This window comes from Rana temporaria, chromosome 13 (genome assembly GCF_905171775.1).
Source record: "Rana temporaria chromosome 13, aRanTem1.1, whole genome shotgun sequence".
In the NCBI taxonomy this organism is placed as follows: Eukaryota; Metazoa; Chordata; class Amphibia; order Anura; family Ranidae; genus Rana; species Rana temporaria.
Window position 1 is genome coordinate 28,164,974 of NC_053501.1, and position 19,654 is coordinate 28,184,627.

The 19,654-nt window shown below is 44.7% G+C and overlaps 1 protein-coding gene across 1 annotated transcript in view; it reads right to left on the reverse strand.

The window, feature by feature from the left end:
- TDRD9 (tudor domain containing 9) overlaps window positions 1-19,654 on the reverse strand; it is a 195,750-nt gene that overhangs the window by 130,722 nt on the left and 45,374 nt on the right. Inside the window, exon 5 of the mRNA XM_040333083.1 lies at window positions 14,702-14,824. Coding sequence (XP_040189017.1) covers window positions 14,702-14,824 — 123 coding nt within the window. The remainder of the gene's footprint in view (window positions 1-14,701; window positions 14,825-19,654) is intronic.

The following is a 19,654-nucleotide window of genomic DNA, read 5'->3' on the forward strand; positions in this document are numbered from 1 at the left end:
AATTTAAATGCATTTTTTGCTGTGAAAATGCCAATGGTCCCAAAAATGTCCGAAGTGTCCGCAGTCACGAAAAAAATCGCTGATCGCCGCCATTAGTAGTAAAAAAAATAAAAATGCAATAAAACTATCCCCTATTTTGTAAACGCTATAAATTTTGCGCAAACCAACCGATAAACGATTATTGCGATTTTCACCAAAAATAGGTAGAAGAATATGTATCAGCCTAAACTGAGGGAAAAAAAAAATTATATATGTTTTTGGGGGATATTTATTATAGCAAAAAGTAAAAAATATAGCATTTTTTTCAAAATTGTCGCTCTATTTTTGTTTATAGCGCAAAAACTAAAAACCGCAGATGTGATCAAATACCACCAAAAGAAAGCTCTATTTGTGGGGAAAAAAGGACGCCAATTTTGTTTGGGAGCCACGTCTTGTAAAGCGACGCAGTCCCGAACTGTAAAAACACCTTGGGTCGTTAGGCAGCATATTGGTCCGGTCCTTAAGTGGTTAACAATAGATGATCTCTTTAACAATAGATGACAATAGAAGGCCTCTTTCACATTGAGGCGTGGAGCCCCGGTGACGGTATAGCCGCGCCATTTGTAGCGTGGCTATACCGTCGTATTTTCCGCGATATTCGGGCGCTAGCATTGCGGTCGGGATTACCGTGCTTTCCCATTGATTTCAATGTGAAGGCGCGGTATAGGAGCGGTGAACACACCGCTCCTATACCGCGGTGAAGATGCGGCTAGCAGGACTTTTGGATTCAATGTGAAAGCCTTCGGGCTTTCACATTGAACACTACAGGGCAGGTTTTTTCATGCGGTATAGCAGCGCTATTTTCAGCGCTGTACCGCATGAAAACAGCCTCAATGTGAAAAGGGCCCAAATCAGGCCTGGTTTACAATGATGCAACGTGAGTTTAAAGTAGCGATTGTTATCTGCAGTAATTTTGGTGCAAATTCAACAGGAATTGCATTGATTTCTGTTTAAGTCGTATGCAAGCGGCGATTAAGTCATGCAGGGATGACGGAGCGGAAGTTGTGGCAGTGTGAACCCAGACTCAGGGTCAATAAGTCCAGGCAGATGAAAACAAGGGTTTTTGAAAGGTCTTTATATCATATGTGCGCATCTCGGGTAGAAAAAAGAATGCACATCCATGGACACATGACCACAAACACTATAAAATATACAGTAGAGAATATAAGACCAGTAACGTTGCAACTTCACCATGTGTTATAGTATAAAACAATACAAAAGTGGTCAACAAAACTCGCCAAAAGTCTAATGCCCCGCATACGATAGGAAATTCCGACAGCAAAAGTCCGATGTGAGCTTTTGAACAGAAATTCCGACCGTGTATGCTCCACCGGACTTTTGCTGTTGGAATTTTCGCCATCAAAAGATTGAGAGCTGGTTCTCAAATATCCAGACAGAAAAAATTCCTATTGGAAAATCTGATCGTCTGTATGCAATTCCGACATGCAAAATTCCAACGCATGCTCGGAAACAATTTGACGCATGCTCGGAAGCATTGAACTTCATTTTCTCAGCTCGTCGTAGTGTTGTAAGTCACCGCGTTCTTGACGGAGTGTGTGCGCAAGCCAAGCTTGAGTGGAATTCTGTCAGAAAAACCATCAAAGGTTTTACCGACGGAAAATCCGATCGTCTGTACGCGGTATATGCCTGAATTTTTAAATCACGGCATATAAAAAAAACATTCTAAAAGTAAATTTTTCTTTTAAAATATATATATATATATATATATATATATATATATATATATATATATATATATATATATATATATATATATATATGAAGGTAACTTGTGCTACAGTCCTAAAAAAACAGAATTACAGTTGAAGACAAAGTTTGTACTGTACAAAAAAATTAGGAGTGCAGACAAAATTAGTCAAGTCATTTTATTCCTCTGAGGCATTTGAGCACTGAAAATACCTGTTCCAATGCAACCAAAAGGTCAGGCCTCTGCTGACATTTCAGGAAAGACAATATGAACCGCCAGAAGGAAACATGTAGGAAGGGTAAGCAAGCCAAATTAAAGTCAGAAATCAAGTGTTAAAATACTGGATTGTAGCAGTCAAATTAAAAATCCATGTAAATAAAAACACGAAATTAAATGAACTTTCTCCCTTTTGGATGGTTATATATAAAAACAACAGCATGTTAAATCTGTTTAATAAGTAAAAGAAGAAAAAAAAAAAGGACTGTAAATTCCTTTTTGAGAAATCTATTGAGGTACACCATGGGGCTCATTTACTAAAACTGGAGTGCGCAAAACCTGGTGCAGCTGCACAGTAGCCCATTAGCTTCCAAATGCAGCTTGTTTAAATAATCTTTAACCAAAAAAAAAAAAAAAAACCTGAGGCCAATTGGCTACCATGCAGAGACAGATTTTTCACTCTCCAGTTTTAGAAAATCCCCAAATGTCTTTCACCTTTGGGTTATACTGTGAACTACAGGAGGATTGGACAGGATAACCCTTCCCAGTAATAGCATGCAAGTTGTGCAGCAAAGCAGTACCAAGAGTATGATCCCTCCATGATCATAAAAAGGATTATGTCAAGTTATAATAAAAAAAAAAGATGTTTTAACCGCTTGCCGACTGCCTCACGCATATATACGTCGGCAGAATGGCATACGTTGCTTTGAATTCTGCGCCCTAGCGGGGGGCGCGTGTCCACCGTGGTCTCCATGACCGTGCCCGCGGGAACCATGGACTCAATGTCCGCCGGTGTCCTGCGATCAGGTCACAAAACGGCAGAATGGGGGGGATGCCTTAGTAAACAAGGCATCTCCCTGTTCTGCCTGGTGACAGCACTGATCGTCTGCTCCCTCTCATCAGGAGCAGCGACGTGTCACAGTAAGCCACGCCCCCTAACAGTTAGAATCACTCCCTAGGACACACTTAAGCCCTTCCTGCTTTTTAGTGGTTAACCCCTTCACTGCCAGTCACATTTAAACAGTAATCAGTGCATTTATATAGCACTGATCGCTGTATAAATGTGACTGTTCCCAAAATAGTAGTGTCAAGTGTCCACCATAATGGCGCAGTCACAGGAAAAAAACAAATTGCAGACCGCTGCAACAAGTTAAACATTTTGTATAAAAATGCCATAAAAAATAACCCCTACATTGTAGACACTATAACGTTTGCGCAAACCAATAGGCTTATCGCGATTTTTATTTTTTACCGAAAATATGTAGAAGAATGCGTATCGGCCTAAACTGAGAAAAAAAAAAGCTTAAAAAAAATGGGGATATTATAGCAAAAAAGTACAAAATATTGCTTTTTTTTCCTCAAAATTGTCGCTCTATTTTTGTTTATAAGCGCAAAAAAATAAAACAGCACAGGTGATCAAATACCACCAAAAGAAAGCTCTATTCGTGGGGGAAAAAGGACGTAAATTTTGTTTGGGAGCCACATCGCATGACCGCGCAATTGTCAGTTAAAGTGACGAAGTGCCGAATCGCAAAAAGTGGCCCGTCATTTGGCAGCCAAATGGACCGGGGCTGACGAGGTTAAACGGTACTGTAAATGTTTGGGCCAATTTACTAAAACCGACGAGTGCAAAATCTGGTGTAGCTCTGCAAAATAAATAAAAAAAAATAGTTACCGTGTACACCACTTCTATATCATGTCATGTGCTGTCCTGCTTTTAGCTTTTTATACATTTTTTTATGCAATCCATGGATCTGTCAATTTAATAAAACCCCTCTTCCCTAGATTATCTTCTTTGGTAGTAAATAATCCTCCGCTTATGCTACCATTAATCATAAAATCAATGCGCAATCATAATATGAGCTGGGTTTTTAAACTATAAAAAATCTTATCAGCGACAAACATTTTAATTTAAGAATATACATTTTTACAGGAAAATACTTTGATACCTTGCTTCTTACAGATTTTACCACTACCATGCATCAGAAGAAAAACTCATGGGGGGGGGGGGGGGGGGAACAAACACACACTTCATTACGCCTCCCCATAACTTTGTATATAAATATGTGGGTTATAGAACCAATTTTCAGAACTGTATAAATAAATCAGGTAGACACCTATAGAATCCCAAAAGCTTGCATCTGTAACAGACCCACTCACAGTACTTTTAATGGGAGCAGGCAGTAGCTAAAAGCTCAGTGACACACGGTAATGCTGGCCATACACTATACGAAAAATCAGCTGAGTGCGCTCTTGAAAAACAAACATACTTTTTTGAGAGCAAACGATCACGCCATCAGCTACATGATTTGCGATGGAAAAATTGTTTGTGAACATTAACGTATCGTTTTTTTCATGTGGTTTTTGCACATAAAAAAGGAAGTGACAAAAATGTATTTGACCTCTGCTCCCTGGCTTCCTGTGGTTTACGTATACACCAAGAGAAGCAACGGGTGTTCGTCAGAACGAACCTTGTGCGTAGTAAGCATCTCTACTGCATCACCTACATCAGCACCACCTTCAATATGGATATGGATGAGAGGACCATTGCCATGGTAATGCTTGGAGTGATGGCTATACAGCAAGCAGAGGAGCCCCCGAAGGTTATGGAGTAGAGAGTGGCTGAAGAACCGTGATAACTTCTCACATATGAGATTGGTTCGAGAGCTAAAGGAAAACAATCCCGATTATCTGAACGATCTGAGGATGCCTGATGGTGTGTTACCCTTAAAAATCTTGATAGGTGACGTTTAAAAAATTCTATAGGTTGCATTTTTTAAGCTAGAGAGGAGGTCTAGGGCTAGAATTATTGCTCTCGCTCTAACGATCGCGGCGATACCTCACTTGTGTGGTTTGAACACCATTTTCATATGCGGGCGCTACTCGCGTATGCGTTCGCTTCTGCGCGCGAGCTCGTCGGGACGGGGCGCTTTAAAAAAAAATGTTTTTTTATTTATTTTTACTTTATAATTTTTTAGACGGAAATAAAAAAAAATGTATCACTTTTATTCCTATTACAAGGAATGTAAACATCCCTTGTAATAGAAAAAAACATGACAGGTCCTCTTAAACATGAGATCTGGGGTCAAAAAGACCTCAGATCTCATATTTAGACTTAAATGCAAAAAAAAAAAAAAAAAAAAATGAAAATGTTGTCATCTAAAAAAATGACAATAAAAAAAATATGTCTCTTTAAGACGCATGGGCGGGACTGACGTTTTGACGTCACTTCCGCCCAGCAATGCTATGGGGACGGGTGGGGGCCATCTTGCCCTCACTCGCATCCCCACACAGCAGGCCCCGATCGCCTCCGCCGCTACGACGGCTCCGGTAATTGGCGGAGGGCGCGGGAGAGCGGCGGCCCCTCTCCCGCCACCGATAACGGCGATCTCGCGGCGAATCCGCTGCAGAGGCTGCCATTATCGTTTACAGTACCGCTCACACTAAAGATGGATATCTCGGTTGTGGCAGCTGCTGCTGTTGCCGAGATATCCATCTTTAAAAACAGGACGTATATATACAGTGCGCGGTCGTTAAGTGGTTAAAAACCATTGCTTGATCTCTCTTACATGTACAAATCATCATCCTTGTGCTAGAAAATTACATAGAACCCCCAAACATTACATATGTTTTTTTAGCAGACACCCTAGGGCAGTGGTCTCTAAGTACCGGCCCGCGGACCGGTTATAAATGGCCCGCAGGCAGGGCGGAGGGTGCCGCGGAAGTGGGGGGGAGTAGATTTCCTTCAAATGCAGAGTAGCGCAGGAAGCGTCTCTGTCATAAGTTCACTTCTCTGTCTCACGCTGCGGCTGCTCCCCGCCCCGCCCCTCTCTTCTCGTCCATCTCCATTTGCTTGTGATATCACCTGGGATGGACGAGAAGAGGGGGGGCCGCCGGGGGGCGGGGAGAAGCCGCAGCGTGAGACAGAGAAGTGAACTTATGACAGACGCTTCCTGCGCTACTCTGCATGTGAAGGAAATCTACTCCCCCCACTTCCGCTGCACCCTCCGCCCTGCCTGCGGGCCATTATAACCGGTCCTAGAGTTTTTCTTTTGGTTTTTGATCCATTAAGTTTGAGGGAGCTCTCCGTCATCAAATTATCGATCAATGAGAGGCAATTTTCTAGTGCGTGGTATTTTTTTTTTGTTGGTGATGCAAAGGTAAAGTTGAGTGTCATCGGCGTAGGAGTGATAGAACAGGTACTGTTTGCTGATGATTGAGGAGTGGGCGGAGGTAGATGTTGAAGCGCACGGGTGACAGCGGTGATCCTTGAGGGACTCCACATGTAATTGTACGTGCTTCCGAAGTGAAGGCTTAGAGTTTCACTGTCTGGGATCGATTCTCTAGGAAGGATGCGAACTAGGGTAGATCAGAGTCTGTCACTCCGGCTACTTCTGTGAGAAGAGTGAGCAGAGTTTTGTAGTCTACTGTGTCAAAAGCTGCACTGAGGTCCAAGAGACATGATTCTCCCTCATCTGCTTCGAGGGCGTCATCCAATATTTTGAGAAGTGCCGTTTCTGTCCAGCGGCCTGGGCGGAAACCAGATTGTAGAGGGTCTAGGCGTTTGTAGGTGTCCAAATGGAGTTGTAGCTGTTGTACTACTGCTTTCTCAATTATATTGGAGATGGTGTTGAGGCTTGTTACTGGTCTGCGGTAGTTTGGGTCTTTGGGGTCGAGGTTGGGTTTCTTTAGGAGGGGTTCGATTATGCCTTGCTTGAGGGAGATCGGAACAATACCTTATTTGAAAGATTGATTTATGAGGTGTGTTATGGTGGGTGCCAAGAAGAAGTTTTGTAGAAATAAGGTCAGTTGGTGATGTGCTGTCTCGGAGGCGTCTGTTGATGATTTTGGTGCTTTCGATGGTAAGTTGGGACCAAGAGAAAATTCTGTTGATTGTAGAGTATATTTATATGGCTTTTTTCTTCTTGCTCTGGCCGAGTGAGGTTGATTGTATTTTATTTTTTCTGCTGAATTATTTCACTTAGGTTTGTGATTTTGTCAATAAAAAAATCAGATAGTTCATTGCAGAATTCTTGTGTTTCCTTTGCTGGAGGCTCTAGGCAGATGGGGTTCATAGTCTGAAGATTTTGCAGGGGCAATTTATGGCTTTTGAGATGGTGTTAGAGGAGGTTTCTTTTTTTGCTTTGAAGATTGCTTTGTGGCATTTCTAGGTGAGTACTTAGTAGTTTGTGTGGTTTTCCTTTGTTGAATTCCTTCTCCAGGCTCATTCAGCTCTTCTGCGTTCTTGTTTCAGTAATGTAAGCGTGTCATTGAACCAATTGAGTAATATTAAAAATGCCACAGCCTACCCGAGTATTGTTGCTGACTACGTCCATCTCTTTATGGCTACAGTGTACTCTTCTGATGGCTACTTCCAGCAGGAATATGCACCCTGTCACAAAGCTCAAATCCTCTCAAACTGGTTTCTTGACCATGACCTCCACCGTCACCAGATCTCAATCCAATAGAGCACATTTGGGATGTGGTGGAATGGGAGATTTGCATTATGGATGCGCAACCGATAAATCTGCAAAATCTGAGGAGTATTTCCAACACCTTGTTAAATCTATGCCACGAATAATTAAGACATTTCTGAAGGCAAAAGGGGGTCCAGCCCGGTACTAGCAAGGTTTACCTAATAAAGTGGAAGGATAGTGTATATGAGTAATTGTTTTGTCCATTTAATGATTTTGCTGCCGCAGAAATTAAGGAAGATTGCAGCATGGAAGATTCTTCTAGCTAGCCAGTCCACTTACATCAGCTGCATTTCCCAGTGGCCATGAACATATATCAGATTGATCCTCCCAACTCTCGTGAGGAAATGGGTTTTAATAGCCGACAAGTCTCTGAATGTATGAATTCAAAAGGCGCTGAACTGAAACAGATTCTCCTAACTGTGAGCCGTCAAAATAAATGCTGCGTCCTCCTGCATGGACTGATCATTAATTTAGCACTATGTGCGGCAACATGTTGAAATGCACTGCCACGCCATGTAATGAACCACATTCTGATACAATTTGTGCCTGGAGCATTTTATCATAATGTAGAGCAACAGAATGCAAACACGGCACCACAGACAACCCATGTGTGAAGTCAACATCCATATTTACAGAACAAGTTAATTGGCAGTTTTCAATACCTTCGATAGTCACCAACTTAAAAAAGGTACAACGTTAAAAATTTACAAATGTCTGTTCTACAGTTTTAGCTTTTATATTTAGCTGGAATTTTAAAAGTTTCTATCGGTTTGCAAGGCTTAATAATGATCTTAATGCATCAAAAAATGGGATTTTGACTTACCATAAAATCTATTTCTCGAGTTCATTGACAGATAGCGCTTCCTTATTAAGAAACCATACGGCTATACCGCCCCCTACAGGAGCAGGACACTAAGCGGGGGAAAAAATTTGATTTTTGTACTCACCGTAAAATCCATTTCTCTGAGTTCATGGACGGACACGGCAGCATTGACCTTAGGGTTATATATCCTTCCTTTCAGGAGAGGCAGAAAAAACAGCACTTCAAGTGTTAAAAACACCTCCCAGGGGGCTTGTCCCCCGGGTACACCCCACTCTCTGCATCATGTAGCCCCAGTTCGTAAACAAGCAGTACAAAGGAGGGGTGGGTGCTGTGTCCGTCCATGAACTCAGAGAAATGGATTTTACGGTGAGTACAAAAATCCTATTTTCTCTTCCGTTCATGGACGGACACAGCAGCATTGACCTTAGGGACGTCCCCAAGCAGTGTCAAAAGTATTTCGATGGGTGGGAAAAAACACCGCAAACCATCTTCACCCCAAACAAACCAGAGTTCCTCAACGGAGGAACTTCAACCTTAAACAGCCGCCTGTAAAATCTTGCGGCCAAAGGAGGCATCCGAAGATGCACTCACATCCACCTTGTAAAACTTTGAGAACAGGGTTTGACAAATTTGCTTGGAATCTAGGAGCCAGCTAAAAAAGTTAGGAGCCAGAAAACGCGCCCCGTCCCGACGAGCTTGCGCGCAGAAGCGAACACATACGTGAGCAGCGCCCGCATATGTAAACGGTGTTCAAACCACACATGTGATGTATCGCCGCAAATGGTAGAGCGAGAGCAATAATTCTAGCCCTAGACCTCCTCTGTAACTCAAAACATGCAACCTGTAGATTTTTTTAAACGTCGCCTATGAAGATTTTAAAGGGTAAACGTTTGTCGGCATTCCACGAGCGGACGCAATTTTGAAGCGTGACATGTTGGGTATGAATTTACTCGGCGTAACATTATCTTTCATAATATTTTTAAAAATGGGGATAACTTTACTGTTGTCTTATTTTTTTTATTAAAAAAAGTAATTTTTTCCCAAAAAAATGCGCTTGTAAGACCGCTGCGCAAATACGGCGTGACAGAAAGTATTGCAACGATCGCTATTTTATTCTCTAGGGTGTTAGGATAAAAAATATATATGTTTGGGGGTTCTAATTAGGGGAAGAAGATGGCAGTGAAAATAGTGAAAAATGACATTAGAATTGCTGTTTAACTTGTAATACCAACGGCCACCACCAGACGGCGCCAGCTCACACAAGGAAGAGCTGGGGACTTCACAAGGCCGCAGCCTCAATTACTGGACATCACGGGCCCCCCCGCGATCGAGCGGCGGGGGAGGTGGGGGCCTAGTCCACCGCGATCCTGGGGAAAAGGCGCTCCGCGGACTAGGCCGAAGCCACGGCCTCGCCTAAAACATCCTGCCCGCAGCGATCCTGGGAAAAGGCCGCGAGCCTTTTCCCAGGATCGTGGCGAGCTGCGGGCAGGATGTTTTAGGCGAGGCTGCAGCCTAGTCCGCGGGGCGCCGGTCCTATGGAACAATTTTTTTTTATTTTTTTGCCCACCTTCCAAGCCAAGACGCCATTTCTAGTCGCCATGGCGACCTGGCGACCGGGGTTTGTCGAGCCCTGTTTGAGAAGGTGTGGATTGACGACCAGGTCGCTGCCTTACACACCTGTAAAACAGACGCTTGATGGGGGAAAGCCCAAGAGGCACCAATCGCCCTGGTCGAACGCGCCGTAACCTGAAAGGGAGGCGCCCGCTCCTTTAGGGCATAGGCCTGGAGCACGACCTGTCTGATCCACCTAGAAATGGTGGCCGACGAGACCGCCAGACCTTTCTTAGGACTTTAGGAGGGGTTTGACCGACACGAACAGCGAGTCCGACTTCCGAAACTGTGCCGTAGCAGACAAGTACACCCATAGGGCCCGAACCACGTCCAAGGAATGCAAAATGGCCTCCGTCTGGTTTTTCGGCCGAGGACATAAGGATGGCAAAACAATGTCCTCATTAATGTGAAAAGCCGAAACAACCTTTGGAAGGAATGATGGCTGCGGCCGCAGCACCACCTTATCCTCATGGATGACTAAGTAAGGAGCCTTGCAAGACAAGGTCACCAGTTCAGATACCCGTCTGACCGAGGTAATTGCCACCAGAAAAAACACCTTCTGGGACAGAGTCAACAAAGGAATCTTCCGAATGTCCTCAAACGTAGCCTCTTGAAGCACCGAAAGGACTAAATTCAAGTCCCATGGAGGCAGTGGAGGGCACACAGGAGGGGCCACATGCCGAACCCCCTGCACAAACGTACGCACCAGGGAGTACGCCGCCAAGGGTTGCTGAAAGTAGACAGCTAGAGCCGAAATCTGACTTAACCGTACTCATGGCGAGCGCCTGGTCCACTCCACGCTGTAAGAACAGCAGAATGCGGCACATGACGTATGTACGGGGGGTGCCATTTAATCTCTTCACACAGAGATATAGACCTTCCACGTACGATGGTAAATCTTTCGTGAAGTAGACTTCTGTGCTCGTAGCATGGTAGAGATCACCGAGCCCGACAGGCCTTGTTCCTTTTGCACCTGGCTCTCAATAGCCACGCCGTTAAAGCCAGCGACTAAAGCAGGGTGAAAGATAGGACCCTGCGACAGAAGATCTTTTCTCAGGGGTAGACACTAGGGGACGTCTGCCACCAGACGCACCAGGTCCGCGTACCAGGGACGGCGCGCGCCCAATCCGGGGCGATCAGGATTGTTGGTATGCCCTTGGCTCCCACTCTGCGCAGAAGGCGAGGAAGAAGCTTCAGGGGATGGAAGGCGTAGATTAGACGATAGTGACCCCATGGTGCCACCAACGCGTCTGACGCGTCCGCCCACGGATCCCTTGACCTGGCTACGAACCGTGACACCTTCCAGGTTCACGTCTGGAGTGCCCCATTTCTGGCACAGACTCTGAAACATCTCCGGGTGTAGCGACCATTCTCCTTGGTCTAGTGTTTGGCGACTTAGGTAGCCTGCTTGCCAGTTCAGGACTCCCGGAATGTACACAGCCGACAGAGCCAGAACGTACCTTTCGGCCCACCAGAGGATGTGCGCGACTTCCGTCGCTGCAGCCGAGCTTCGTGTGCCCCCCTGATGATTGACGTACGCCACGGCCGTGGCGTTGTCGGATTGGATCCTGACCGGTCGGTCCTGCAGACCCAGAGACCACTTGGAGAGACAACTTGATCGCTCGGAGCTAAAGTACATTGATTGGTAGGCGGGACTCCTCCTGAGTCCAGCGCCCCTGGGCTAACTGGACACCCCAGGCCCCCCCCCCCCCAGCCGGAGAGGTTGGAATCCGTCGTGACCACTGTTCAATGGCACGGCAGAAACAATTTTCCGGTCCGAAGTACCGGAGACGTCAGCCACCACACTAGGGAGGACCTGACCAGTCGACTCACCCGTATCTTATCAAATAAGCCCTCCACCAACCCAAGATTTACAAGCATCTTTGGCAACCATCTTGAGGTTCGGGACGTTTGTGATAAAAAAAGAACGCAGATCAGCTGCCTCATCGCTCTTATGATTGTCCCATTGAATTGCTTCCAGGGGCAGCAATACCATTTGGGCACCTTTATTCTTTATCAGAACCTGAACTGAAGGTGCTCAAAGAGTGGATTAATGAGAATCTAGAGAAGGGTTTTATCAGACACTCAACCTCTCCTTATTCTTCGTGGTGAAAAAGGACTCCACCCTGCGTCCATGTATTGACTATAGAGATTTAAATAGGATCACAATTAAGAATCGCTATCCACTCCCACTGATTCCAGAAATGCTTGAGAGACTCCGCTCCGCCAAGCTCGTTACCAAATTTTATATACGGGGGGCATAAAATCTTGTCCGCATTCGTCCCGGAGATGAATGGAAAATTGCTTTTAGAACCAGATATGGACATTTTGAATCTTTGGTCATGCCCTTTGGGCTTTGTAATGCTCCTGCAACTTTTCAACATTTTATTAATGATGCTTTTCGAGATTTTCTTGATCAGTTTGTAATAGCATATTTGGATGACATTCTCATTTTCTCTGAAACTTTGGAAGAACACCGCAAACATGTCTGTATTGTTTGAGAGATTACAGCGGAAGAAACTTTGTGTCAAACTAGAGAAATGTGAGTTTAAACAAACTCAGATCCAGTTCTTGGGATACATAATCTCTTCTGAAGGGGTAAGCATGGATCCTGATAAGATCAAAGCAGTGGTGGATTGGTCTGTCCCTAGGAATGTTAAGGAGATACAGCGATTTGTTGGATTTTCAAACTTTTACAGAAGATTTATAAGGAATTTATCCAAGGTAATTGCTCAAATTACACAGTTGACAAAGAAAGGGGTGCCTTTTTGTGGTCACCTGAAGCACAGGCTGCCTTTAGTAAACTGAAAACTCTCTTCACTTCCGCACCAATACTGGTACATCCAGATCCAGAACTACCTTTCATCGTAGAAGTAGATGCTTCAAATTCTGCTGTGGGAGCTATCCTTTCTCAGCGAATTGGAGAAAAAATGCAGCTTCATCCTTGCGCTTATTTCTCTCGACTGATGTCTTCAGCCGAGAAGTACTATGACATTGGAAACAAGGAGCTGCTGGCAATTAAGGAAGCATTTTCTGAGTGGAGGCATCTGCTGGAAGGGGCCAAGCACCCTGTTACCGTTCTCACCGATCATAGAAATTTAGAATTTATTAGGTCTGCTAAAAGGTTGTCATCTAGTCAAGCACGTTCGACCCTTTTCTTCTCCAGGTTCAATTTTGTTATATCATACCGCCCTGGGTCAAGGAATGGTAAGGCTGATGCCATATCACGGATATTGCCTGGGCCTCTCCAGGAAAGCAATTCTGAATGTACAATCCTGCCTCAACAGAACTTTCTACGGGGCACAAGTTCAAAGACATTTCTTAATCTCCTCAAGGAGGGTTATGAAAATGACCAACTTCTTAATAATCCTCCTACAGACATTAAAGCGGGGGTTCACCCTATCGACGGGAAAAAAAAAAAATTTTTTTCTTTTACCTTTAAATCAGGCATTGTAGCGCGAGCTACAGTATGCCTGTCCCGAATTTTTTCCCCCCATACTCACCTTGTAGTCGTCCATCGAAGATACCGGGGAATGGGCGTGCCTCTGGAGACGGAGGATGATTGACGGCCGGCTCTGGCGCGTCACGCTTCTCCGGAAATAGCCGAAATAGGCTTGGTCTTCACGACGCGTGCGCATAGCCTGTGCGCACGCGCCGTGAAGAGCCGAGACCTACTCCGGCTGTCTTCGGGGAGAGTGACGTGCCAGGGCCGGCCGTCAATCATCCTCCCTCTCCATAGGCACGCCCATTCCCCGCGGGAGCCGAAATCTACGATGGACGACTACGAGGTGAGTACGGGGTTAAAAAAATCGGGACAGGCATACTGTAGCTCGCGCTACAATGCCTGTCTCGATGGTAAAATCAAGTACGAGAGGGTGAACTACCGCTTTAACCTCAAGTACAACAATGTTTTTTTGGACTCAAGCGCATTGCCTCTATGTACCTGAATTAGTTCGGGAAGAATCCCTCAGGTTGGTACACGACTCTAAACTTGCCAGTCATTTTGGGGTTTCTAAGACAGAAGAACTCTTATCACGTTCCTTTTGGTGGCCTGGGTACAAGAAAGATGTAAAGAGATATGTGGCTTCATGTCTAACCTGTGCTCGCAATAAGACACCCCGATCTTCTCCTCTGGGGTTACTTCTACCACTGCCTGTTCCATCAAGACCATGGGGGTCAATTTCTATGGACTTTGTAGTCGACCTTCCTCTTTCAAAAGGGATGACCACCATTCTGGTAGTCGTTGACCTCCTCACTAAGATGGCTCATTTCATTCAAGTTAAGGGGGTACCCTCTGCCGAACATACTGCCGAGGTAATGGTTAGAGAAGTTTTTAACCTTCATGGAATTCCTGATGATGTGTTGTCTGACAGAGGGGTACAATTTACCTCAACATTTTGGAAAAGTTTTTGCTCAGCTTTGTGTGTAAAAATGAATCTGTCCTCAGCTTTTCATCCGTAGTCTAATGGTCAGACCGAGAGGACCAATCAAACTCTGGAGCAATACCTTCTATTTTTCGTGAGTTATCTCCAGGCAGATTTACTTGTTTAACCACTTAAGCACTGCCCGCCATCATTATACGTCGCTACTTTGAAGAGTATACTATGGTTATGGTAGCTAGCTTCTACCATAACAACAATATTCCTCTTCAAAGTAGCGACGTATAACGACGGCGGGTGGTGCGTAAGTGGTTAAACAAGAAAATCTGCCTAACGATCACAATGCGTACAAAATTAGGAGCACAATACTAATCCCATTCTGACGGATATGTTTCTAGCAACACGAGCACTTATGGATAATTAGCATTTGACAACAAAAAAAACTTACCTCATCAATGAAAATGTGAGTAAATTCAGTCAGGCTCTTTGCACTAACTATTTTCTGCAGAAGAACACCAGTTGTCATATAGATCAAACGTGTGTCTGACGTAGCTTTCTTGTCCAATCCTATCTAAAAACAGATTAAATTACATCACAAGTTGGAGTTTTTATATGAAAAACAAACAAAAGCAAGCCTAAGCATTTATATTTCCAAAAATTGGATTTATGGTTTACCTGTAAAAACCTTTCCTTGTACATAGGACACCATTCATCTTCATCACAATAAACATAATTGGACACTTAAAAACAAACAAAAACAAAAAAAAAAAAACACAATCCCCTCTTAGACATAAACCCCTCCTCCCTGGTTAGGCAAGGCTTCAGCTTTTGTAGCAAGCCATAAACTCATGGCCAAAGGGCAGGATCCCAGTAAAAATGAGGGGCAAGCAATACAGCAACAAGTTGTATGGCCCCAAACAACTAAACAGATTAAAAAACGTAAACAGCCGCCTGTAAAAATGCACCAAAGTTGGCATCCTCAGAGGCTCTCCTATCCACATGGCAAAACTTGAAACACACATTTTTAAATGAAGAAGAGGTAGCAGCTTTGAAAGCTTGTGCTACAAAATCCCTATGATTAATAGCCCAGGAGGCACCAACAGGCCTGGTACCATACCGAGCCCTCAAAATTTGCACTCGCCTACTCGCATTTGGTGAGTAGACAAATGAGGAGGGCGAGTAACGACGGGGCTGTGCTATCAATCCTTCATATCTACACCTCCAATTCCACTTCCACTCCCCTAATCTATTGTATGGTATGCTAGAATGGAGGGGGGGGGGGGACGGTGGTGGAATTGGAAGCACAGATATGGATTGGGGAGAATATTGAAAGCATAAATGTACCGGATTGGTGGAGGCGTCGGAGGTAGGGATGTACTGGGGGAGGCGTGGCAGGTAGGGATGTACTGGGGGGGGGGGGGGGGGGGAAGAGTCGCAGGTAGGGATGTACTGGGGGGAAGCGTAGCAGGTAGGGATGTACGGGGGGGAAGCGTCGCAGGTTGGGATGTACTGGGGGGGGGGGAGCGTCGCAGGTTGGGATGTACTGGGGGGGGGGGGGAGCGTCGCAGGTTGGGATGTACTGGGGGGGGAAGCGTCGCAGGTTGGGATGTATTGGGGGGGCGTGGGTGTGTTTAGGGACGGGGCAGAGTTGGGGTGGGGCAACTGGTGGCGAGTAACTCTTAAGGCATGGCTAGTAGTTCAGGACTTGAAATTTTGAGCCCGGTCATAAACCATTAACAAAAACAGTGGATCTTCCCCTTTTAGGTCATAGGCTTAAGATAAAAAGGCCAACATGTCCATCTAGAGAACACTTTGAAGCTGCCCATCCCTTTCTTGGGTCTTTAGGAAGCACAAAGAGGCACTTAAAACCATCACCCACAACGAAGTTGTGAAATTCCTCGTCGTCCTCCGATGTCGAAGGCTTTAGGACTGGTTGAGATGCAGTGAAGAAACCACCTTAGGAAAAAAGAATGTCTGGGGCAGTTAAAGCCAGCTAGCTACTGTAAAGGATGGAAAATCAGGCAATGCAGCCGTAGTCCGATTAGTCTGGAAGGATTCTAGGGTAGTCTAAGCATGTTTACCATGTCAGAATACCTGGGCCAGGTTTAGGCAATCAGAATTACCTGAAATCTTTCCACTCATATGAGACAGATGAGGTACAATGGATATAAAAAGTCTACACACCCCTGTGACCTATAAACTGTACAATAAAAAAAAAAAAAAAAAAAAAAAGATTCTTTGGGGGGTGGAATGTCTGTGTTCAGACGTAGGCTGGGTTCACACCGATACTACACGACAGTGATACGACTTTCATCCTACTTTGCTCCGCGACATCAGTCCTACATTGATCCTACATTGGTCCGACATCCATCAGACTTTCATGAACAGGATACTACTTTGATCCAACTTTGTGATAGTCTGACTTGTCTTTTGACCAATCAAAACAAACCCAGTGTGAGATAAATTCCTTTTACTGCTGCTGTAATCACCATGTCGGATGGCAAAAGTCGGATGGTTAGGACAAGGATCCTACTTTGATCCGACTTCAATGATATTCAATGGGCTGAAGTAGGACCATAGTCGGACCAAAGTAGTACAGGGAGCATTTTCAAAGTCGGACTGATTTGTGTCAGACCAGTTAAGACGGCTCTCATAGGGAAACATTGATTTTCACACGTCATGCGACATGAAGTGCGAACCCAGACTTAAGCAATCACATTCAAACTCTTGTTAAATAGGATTCAGTATACACCTGCCATCATTTAGGCTGCATTCACACCTGAGCATTTAGTTTTCAGGCAGAAAGTTGTGCGTTTTTCCCGCGATTTTTCACAGGTCAAAGGGTCCCCAAATCTAAAAAGCAAAAAAAAAAATGCCTGTGATCTGCCGAAAAAAAAAGCTCATGTACTTTGAGCTTCAGGCGTTTGGCTTCAGGCTACAAAACACTCAGGTGTGAACATTTAAATGTGTGAATGCAGCCTTAAAGTGCCTCTGATTAACCCCCAAATAAAGTTCAGCTGTTCTAGTAGGTCTTGCCTAACATTTTCTTAGTTGCGTCCTACAGCAAAAGACAAGGTCTGCAGAGAGATTCCAAAGTATCAGAGGAATCTCATTGTTTAAAGGCATCAGTCAGAAGGGTACAAGAATTTCCAAGGCATTAGATATACCATGGAACACAGTGAAGACAGTTATCAAATGAAGAAAATATGGCACAACAGTGACATTTCCCAGAACTGGACGTCCCTCCATAAATTATGAAAAGACAAGAAGAAAACTGGTCAGGGAGGCTGCCAAGAGGCCTATAGCAACATTAAAGGAGCTGCAGGAATATCTGGCAAGGACTGGCCACATGTGACAACAATCTCCCATATTCTTCATGTCTCGGCTATGGGGTAGAGTGGTAAGACGGAAGCCTTTTTTTACCAAGAAAAACATCCAAGCCTAGAACACATCTGAAGTCTCCCAAATGGATGTTATGGTCTGAGGAAACCAAGGTTGAACTTTTTGGCCATGATTCCAAAGATATGTTTAGCACAAAAACTCCTCTACACATCCAACACGATACATACAGTGAAGCATGTTGGTTGCAGCATCATGCTTTGGGTCTGTTTTTCTTCAGCTGGATCAGGGGCCTTAGTCAAGGTAGAGGGAATTATCTTCAGGCTTCTTCTAGAAAGCTGAACATGAAGAGGAACTTCATCTTTCAGCATGACGACCAAAGCATACATCCAGATCAACAAAGGAATTGCTTCACCAGAAGATTCAAGTTTTGGAATGGACCAGACCTGAATCCAATTGAAAATATGTAGGGTGGTCTGAAGAGGGCTGTGCACAGGAGATGCTCTAGCAATCTGACAGGTTTGGAGTGTTTTTGCAAAGAAGAGAGGGCAAATATTGCAAATTCAAGATGTGCCATGCTGATAGACCCCAAAAAAGTGCTGTAATAAAATCAAAAGGTGCTTCAAAGTTTTAGTTTAAAGGGGGTTGTAAAGGTAAATGTTTTTTCACCTTAATGCATCCTATGCATGAAGGTGAAAAAACATCTGACGGTAACGCACGCCCCCCGAACCCCCGTTTTACTTACCTCACCCCTCGAAAGTCCCGTGCGCGTCCCCGTGATCCCCTTCGGTTCCCAGCCTGGCCGTTGATTGGCTAGGCTGGACGGATTGATAGCAGCGCAGCCATTGGACCGAGTGATACAGTGAGCGGCTATGGCCGCTCGCTGTATCACGGGAGCGCACCCGCAATTACTGACCACCATGCAAGCTTTCTCGCATTACTGTGGTCAGTACTTGCGGGGAGGACCAGAGAGACAGCTGCCGAGGGACCCCAGAAGACGTGGATCGGGGCCACTCTGTGCAAAACGAACTGCACAGTGGAGGTAAGTATAACATGTTTGTTATTTTAAAAAGGAAAAAAAATCCTTTACTAACCCTTTAAGCATGTGCACACTTTATTTTTTTATTTTTACTTCCCCCCCCACCTAAAAGATTTCAATTTGTTGTTCAACTGAGTTGCACAGTTTATAGGTCACATTAAATGTGGAAAAAGTTCTGAAATGATCTTTGTAGAGAACAGGAGAGACAGCAGATGACAAAGGCACCTAAACTGACCACAGTGTAAGGGCTCAGCAGCCATTGAATACTGACTCCCTGGATGCTTCCTGCATCCTAGCTCTCCCCTCCAGTCATCCGGACCCCAGAAGATGCACTACATGGTGTCAGCCCCTGAGGATGATGCTCTCTTCATGACGTGTGTGTTGACCTTACATCTTAACACGTTTATACACCTGGTGTTGAAACTTGGCAGGCTGAGGGGTGTTGATGCAGGTCTTTAACACTGGATAGAGTAATTTTCGACCAGAGGGTGGAGCAGGAGCCCATGTTAAGTTCTATGTTCATGCCTGCATTATACTTACTTCTAGTAAGGACATTGGAATGACACTGGTCTGGTGTGCTTTGTAGATCACACTGAAATTGGTGACGGGATTTCATCTTTCCTCCTCCAAAGACTGTTGCTATAGTTTTATTTGATCAGCGCATTTTAACTTTTTATTCATGATTTACTGTGGACAGTTTAAAGAGTGGGGCATAGCCAGACAGGATCAGCCAGGTGTTACAGGGGGCCAAATTACACAGCACAAGCACTGTGCAGCATAACATGCTTTGAAGGGACAGGATCCTTAACTTCTTCAATACCGGGCATATCACCCCCTTCCTGCCCAGGCAAATTTTCAGCTTTCAACACTGTCACGCTTTGAAAGACAATTGCATGGTCGTGCGACGTGGCTCCCAAACAAAATTGACGTCCTTTTTTCCCCCACAAATGAAGCTTTTTTTTGGTGGTATTTGATCATCTCTGCGGTTTGTATTTTTTGCCCTATAAACAAAATAAGACTGAA